We start from the raw sequence: 8039 nt of genomic DNA, 5'->3' as shown, positions 1-8039 counted from the left end.
TTATTATTATTATTATTATTATTATTATTATTATTATTATTATTATTATTATTATTATTATTATTATTATTATTAGCGTTAGCATTGCTATTATTGCTTAAAAGCCTAGTATTAATTAGCTGCTTAGCAGTCTAATATTACGCTAAATATTTAAATATATACTTAAAAATTATTAAAAAAAACTACGCTTTAGCAGTTAAAGTTATATTAAAAATTAAAAGTTTATTACTTAGTAATTTTAAAAATAAAAGTACGCAATATATAGTAAAAATACTAATAATATAAACTATTAATAATACATTAGGTCCTGTTTTTACAGAATAGTACTATTTTTAAAAACTACTTACTTAGTACGCTAAACTCTAGTTTGCTTTTTATAATATATAAAATAATATTTTTATATAAATTAGCAAGTTAGCCTATATAATACTTTTTAAATAAAAATAAGTATTATATTATTATTTATATTATACTTTTATAATAATAATTATATTTACTTTTATTAGTATACTAGCTTTTATAAAAGTTATAAATACTACTAAAATAAATAGTCTATTTAGGTTTTTTTATTTTAAAAGCACTTTTTTAAATTTTAACTTATTTATTCTTTTTTTTATAATAAGAACTTTATTATTAATATATTTTTTTTAGTATACTAGCTGTATACAAAGCTATACTAAAAGCTTATATAATTTTATTAGTATTTCTACTTAAGCTATTTTTAAAAGTACTAGCTTTTTAATTTTTTTAGCTTTATTTTAGACAGCTTAGCTCTAGTTGCAGTTTAGTATTATACTACTACTAATTATATTATACTTGTACTTAATGTGGCGGGACGTAAACCTTAATTTAATTAATTTATTAATATTTTTAATAAATAAATAATTATTTAATATTGCAAAATATAGCTGCATATTTTTTAATATAAACTATTTAAACTTTTTACTATTTTTATTTTTATATACTTATAGCCTTTTAGTCTAGTAAAACTTAGGTATATTATAATTGCCTGCATTTTAATATATTTAAAAATAATTATTTTATTAGCTATTTGCTTGCTAAACTTATTTTAAAATAGTATAGCTTTGCATTATTAAGTAAAATTATATATAAAAAAAAATTAATAAGTTTATAAAAATAAAAAGGTATTAAAATATTTTTTTTAATTTTTAATATTTGTTTATGCTAAAGGTTATATGTAATAAGTATTTAGCAGAATATAAACTTAAAAAAATATTTATTTTAGTAGTTTTAAGCATATTATACTTTTTAAAAGTAGTAATAGCTTTAATACTATTATTAGCTTTTAAAATTATATTAATTTAATACTTTACTATAGCTAAGCCTGCAATTATTTTTTTACACTAGCATTAGGCTAAGAAAACTATTATAATATTTTTATATACTTTATTTACTAATTTATGTAAGAAAGTAAAAGGAAAATATATATAAATATATATAATATATTATTAGTATTTTTACTATATATTGCATACTTTTATTTTTAGAATTGCTAAGTAACAAACTTTTAATTTTTAATAATATAACTTTAACTGCTAAAGCGCAGCTTTTTTAACAGCTTTAAGCATATATTTAAATATTTAGTATAATATTAGCCTGCTGTTAAGTAGCTAACTAATACTAAGCCTTTAAGCAATAATAGTAATAGTAAAGCAGCAATAATAACGCAAATAATAATAATAATAATAATTTTTTTTATAATACTAGCTTTAATACTTAGCTGCCTCTTTGCTTTTTTACAAATACTATTTTTTTTTTTATTACTTAAATTAATTGCTTGCGCCTCTAACTTTTTAAAGTATTTATTAAAGCTACTTAAGTATTTATACAATTTTTACAGCTATAAAAAGCTATTACTTTTAGTTATTAAATTGCAGGTAACTGTAGCAGCATAAAAATACTTTTTAGTATAAATTTTAAATATGCTTTTTGTGCTAAAAAGCTATATAAAGCCTTTTAAATTTATTTTGCTAATTAGTAATAAAAGCCTTTTAAAAAGCTATTAAACTGCAGTAAAAAGTCTATATTTAGCAGTTTATAATAAATATAGCTAATATATCTAGCTTTTTCTAGCAAAGCTCCTTTTAGTTAAAAAAGTCTAAATTTTTAAAAAAAAAGCAATTAATTATCAGGTGCTTTAGCATACTAAAAAGCCTAGTATTTAAGTTTTAAAAAATTTATTTAAATTTACTAAAGCATTTAAATATTTACTTATACTAGTTTAATATACTAGTCTTGTAAATAATAGTATTTTAAAGTTTAAATTTTATTATAAATACTAAAAAAATAATAAGACAAAAAGCGGCGTTAAGGAAATTATTAATAAATATTATATAAATTTTATTAGTAAAGCTTGTATTTTATTAGTTAGTAATTAATATAGCTTGCTATAAGGGTACAAAAAGCCAATTATATAAAAAAAAATTTTTTTTTTATATATATATTATATATTTGGAACTGCTGCCTGCGGCTTTTTACTTTTAATTATTAACTATTAACTATTGCGACCTATTAAAAATTATAATTTATAATTTTAAAGTTTCTTTGCAAGCTAACTTATTAAACTAGAATTTTAATTAATATTTTGCGTGCTATTACTAATTAAATTGCTTACTTCTATTTAGGAGAATATTAGTTAAAGCATAAGTTTATTACTAAATTAAGCTTTTAATATTAGCTTAAAAACTTAACTAAACGCTTTATTTTAATTTAATATAACTTGCCTAGCATTGCCCAAACAAGTTAGTTACTATTAAAAGTTAATAGTTATATTACTACAATTTTTAAATAATAATGCATTAGGTCTGCTAATAGTGATTATTAGTTTTAATAATTTATTTAGCTAGCTTAGTATTATGTAAACTTTACTACTTTAATACTGTGTTAAAGTGCTAAGTATAGCACTTAAACTATAATTTTATACTAAATTTTTTTACTGCGTTGTATAATCCGCTTTAGCGTCAACTTCACTTTTATTTATAGAAATAAATATATATAAATATAAATATAATAGAATACTTTTTTAATATAAAGTATATATTGCTTTAGGCCTAAATAAGCAATATAATAAGTAAATAAAAATAATATATAAAATAATAATATAATATAATATAAAATTATATTAGATAGGGCATTGTAAAGGTGCTAAATAATAATCTTAATTTTAAAAATTAAACTTTTATTTATATATAATTAGATAGCCGTTAACAGTTATAATAAAAAAACTAACTTATAACTAAAATAAATTACTTTTTTTATTATAGTTTCTTTATTAATACAAAAGCAGTTTACTATAAAGAATAAATAAAAAATTATAAAAAAACTAAAAACAGTTATATAACGCAAACAGATATTATATATAACGCAAATAGATACTTTTTATTAGATATTTCAGATTCTTCCTACACTAGTCCTATTTAAGTAATCTATAGCTACTTTTAACCAGTAATAGTAGTAGATTAAAAGTAGACTAATATTATAGCACTAGGCCTAATATAGCAAAGGATAGGAATTAACTATAAATTTATAGTATAAAAAATATTTTTAAGTTTTTAATTTTTTTAAACTTATAATTTATACTTAATAATATTATTAGAGTCTGCTTTGTTAACTAGCTTGCACTGTTTAAATATTTTATTAATATTTTTTAGTTTAACTTAAAATAAAAAAATAGAAGTTAGAATTTTAAGTAGGCCTTTTTTTTTAAAGTATTAAATAAGGCCTAAGCTTTCTATTAGTATTTATAATTATACTTTTAAAGCTTTTTATATAGTATACTTATAATTATATTTTTAAGCTTATAGTTGTAGAATTTGCTAAAAATTATACTACTTTAAACTATAATATAGCTAGAAATTTAGAGTTATAAGCATTTAACTATACTAGCACTTTTTTTATTTACTATATAGTAGTTTTTAATAGTTATTTTATAATACTTTTTTAAAATATATTGCAAATATATAGTAAAGTTGCATATAATAATAAACTATTCTGCAGATAAAGTAAAATAGTTTTTTATTATATTTTTATAAACTGCTAGCATATTATTATTTCTAATTATTTATAGTACTATTTTAGGCTTTTTTTTATAGCTAAATATATATTTATAAACAATAATAGTTTTATTATAGTTTATAATAAGTATATTAGCGCAAGGATTAATTTTTATTTTTACTTTTTTATTTTTTATTAGTAGCTTTATGCTGTTTAGCGGTTTGTTATTTATAAAACCCTAAGTATAGTTAAAAAAAAATTAGCTAAATTATACTACTTTAACTTAAAAATAGCTATTGCTATAGTATTATTATTTTATGCATTTAGTATATAGCTTTATCTGCTAACTAGTATTAGATATATATGCAGCTTTTCTAGTATAAATAATTTTTTTTTGTATATATATTAGAAAGTTTTCTTATTAGCTATTAAGCACTATTTACTACTTTTATATATAATTTAGTATTAATTTATATTTTTAATTACTTAAGCGTTTATTACTTCTAACTAATTAAGCTAGTAAATATACTTTACTAAAAGCTTAAATAGTATAGTTTTTATTTTTCTTATACTTATTATATTTTTAAATATACTACTTTTGTTTTTTAATTATACTTTCTTGTATAAAAAATAGACTTTATTTAGTTAATAAAGTATAAATATAATATAAAAGTTTTAAACTGTTAGTAAAGTAATTAATTTATTTTTTAAAGCTTTTTAATATAAATACTAAATAATTTAGCTGCTTTTTTTTATTTTTTAATAGTGCAGTATTTTTTTTCTAGCCTTATTTGCATTGTTAAGGCACCTAGGTTTTTAAGCTATATATTAATATTATAAATTATAGTTAATAATTTTTTATTATATATTTACTTAGCGCTTATTAAAGCTTAGAAGCGCTATTAATTTTTTTTTACATATTACTATACTATTATAATATTTTTTTTTATTGCTGTTGTTAGTGTTAACAACATTATTATTTGCAGAATTTTTATTATTTAAGCTTTTATTTTTATTGTTATTTTTAGCTTTTTTTACTTTTTTAATTTTTTTTTTTTTTTTTTTATTGTTCCTCCCTTTTTCTTGTTTTTTTTCTATTTTGTTTATTGTTTTGGCAGCGTTTTCTTTTTTATTATTTTTTTATATAGTTTAGCAGTTGTACTAAAATTAGTATTATTTTTAAAATTTGAATTAAAAATAACTAGTTTTTTTTTTTATAAAGTAAAAGCTTAAGTAAAATAAAATTAAGCGCAGAAGATTAAAAGTGTAACAAAGTATTATTACTAGGAGTTGGTATTGCAGTAATACTGCGCTATCCCCTTTAGGAATTAGTGCGTACACAAAAATTCTATATTTAACCTGCGCTATACCTACAAAATAGTAGTATTAAGTATTATTAACTTATTAAGCTAGAAAATAACTTTTTATTAGCTATTTTTTTTTTATTTTTTATAGTGTAAAGCAAATACTATTGCTTAAAGCTACTCCTTAATAAAATAATACTTTATAGTATAATAGCCTAAAGATAGCCCCTCTAATATAATTAAGCTAATAGGCTATACTATTAGAATTACTAGCTTTAGCTAATTTTTAACTAAATAGCAAGGCAGAACTTAGCAATTAAAGCGCACTTTTAATACTTAAAAAGCGCATTTTAGTTGCTAAAAAAAAGTGCAATAAATTTTAAGCATAATAATACTTCCTTATAATTAAAGCAGAAATAGCACAACTAAAAAATACTAAATACAACTCTACTTTAACTTTACTTATAAAAAAAATTTTTAAATTTAAAATTATTAAAACGCGCAAGTAAGGCGCAAATAATACACTTATACTTTTATACGCAAAGCGCACGCTCTAACTAAAAATTTTTTTTAAATATTAAAAAAAAAATTTTAAAAAATACTATAAGTTTTTCTGCTTGTGCAAAGTAGCGTTCTAACTTTTACTATAAAAATTTTTTTAAAATAATACTAAAATTACTTAAGCAATGCAATATTTTAGTAAAAATTTAAAAAAACTTTAGTATATATACTATAAGCGCACTTTTAAAGCGCGCAGTATATTACCTATTTAAAAGTATTTTAAGTAGTATATACTTAATTTGCTTACTAACCTAGTTAACTATAGCTTTAAAGTAGCTACAGCGCATGCTTAAATTATATAATAAAAAAACTAAACTATTTACTTATTTATAACTTATTTTAATATTTTTAAAAACTAGCTTACGCCTTATACTAAAAAGCAGAAGGTTTAATACTTATTTTTAAAACTTAAGCTAAAACTATAAAGAGCAATTATTAACTACTACTAAGTACTTGCAACTAGAAAAAATTTAATAGTATTAAGTTTTATATTAAAATATAACTTGCATTAATTTTTGCTTGCGCATAAATAACGCCTGTATAGCATATTTAAGGCTAGATTTAAAAATTTAGCTTTAAAGCCTAAACTAAGCAAACCTACTACTAAGCTATAAAATAAAAATAGCATTATATACTATAAGTATTACAAAATTAAATATTACGCTAATAAATATAAAAGTAACCTAAACTACTTTTTTATATATATTAACTAAATAAAAAAAGGCTAAGCTTTACTTTTAGCTTAAAAACAGTAAAGCGCGTTTTTATAAATATTTTACTAGGTATAAAGCGCACGTATAGCACTGCTAATAATACTAGTTCTAAAAAAAAACTTTAAATTGTTTTAAATTTATAAGTAAATATAAGCCTTATTAGCTAATAAGTAGCTATAAAAATAAATTTAAAACTCTTTAAAAGAGCTAAGCTTCTAAAATTAAAATAAATTAGTTTATAGTATTAAAGTATATATATAGTATATAAGTTTTAAGTATACCTAATAAATAATACAAATATAAAACGCTATATCTAAGTTACTATATATAAGGTAGATAAAAAAGGCGCCTTTTTTTTTTTTAGTAACTTTTTTTTATAATAAAAAAAAATTTATATTAACTATAGTTTCTAAACTTAGTATTAAGGATATACTTTAGTAAATATCTAGCTAGCTATAGTAGTTTAGCTACTAAAAAGCTTAAATTAAACTAGTTTTAATATACGCCTTTTAAAAGTTCTATAAACTACTAAAGTAAGCTTAAACTATAATACTTATATTTACTAAGTATATATAGTATATAAGGTATGTATACTAGACGTATTATTTAAATACTAAAATATTTTTAATAAAAAAGTAGCAGAAACTTTTCTAAATTTTAAAATATTAAACTATACTATTCTTTTTATAGCTAATAAAAATTTTTTTTATAATTTTCTATATAATTTTTTTATATATAAGCTTAAGGTGTTCTGCAAATACTTAAATAATATACTTAAAAAAAAAAAAATTAAGTATAGTATAAGCTTTATAAAAGCCTTTATATTTTTTATTTTTAAAAAAAATAGCAAGCTTTGCTTTTGCGTTAACTACTAAAAACTTAACGCTATTACTATTAAAAACTATTGCCTTTTTTTTTTAGTTAAAAAAACTTTAGATTGTTTATTAAATATATATTATTATACTATTTTTAACTTACAAAACGCATATTACTGCTTAAAAATTATAGTAAGTAATAAGTAGAAAATAGCCTTTTAAACTTAATACAGGTATTTTAAATACTTAATTATGCTTTTTAAGTTTACTAATATTTTAGTAAGCTTTTAAGCCTATATTAATAAAGCACTTAGTAAGTACTTAAACTATATTTATATAGTTTACTTAGATAATATTTTTATTTATATTTATAGCGCTAATATTGCAGTTTACTAGCGCGCAATTAGCTCTATACTTATATTTTTATATAAAGCAAAATTCTTTATTAACTTAAAAAAGTATACTTTTGCCTTTAATAAAGTATACTTTTTTAAGTATATTATTATAATGCAGGGCATATACGCAAACTTTACATAAGTAAAAATAATTATATAATAGCTATAGCTTACTAATACTAAAAAATTTTAGTTCTTTTTAAGCTTTGCAAACTTTTACTGCTAGTTTATTAAAAA

The 8039-nt window shown here is 18.9% G+C and overlaps 1 protein-coding gene across 1 annotated transcript; it reads left to right on the top strand.

Moving 5' to 3' along the window:
- Window positions 1–7467: 7467 nt before the first annotated feature.
- Window positions 7468–7803, top strand: K460DRAFT_277690 (uncharacterized protein; the record flags this gene model as incomplete). The annotated part of the gene is made up of 2 exons (XM_040928194.1): window positions 7468–7603; window positions 7700–7803. Coding segments are annotated over 2 exons (240 nt in total), but the record flags the coding sequence as incomplete, so codon positions are not given.
- Between the last annotated feature and the right edge of the window lie 236 nt (window positions 7804–8039).

The sequence above is a fragment of the Cucurbitaria berberidis genome (assembly GCF_010015615.1).
Source record: "Cucurbitaria berberidis CBS 394.84 unplaced genomic scaffold K460scaffold_2, whole genome shotgun sequence".
In the NCBI taxonomy this organism is placed as follows: domain Eukaryota; kingdom Fungi; phylum Ascomycota; class Dothideomycetes; order Pleosporales; family Cucurbitariaceae; genus Cucurbitaria; species Cucurbitaria berberidis.
Note: the sequence above shows the minus strand (reverse complement) of the source record. Positions and strands in the feature narration are given on the sequence as shown.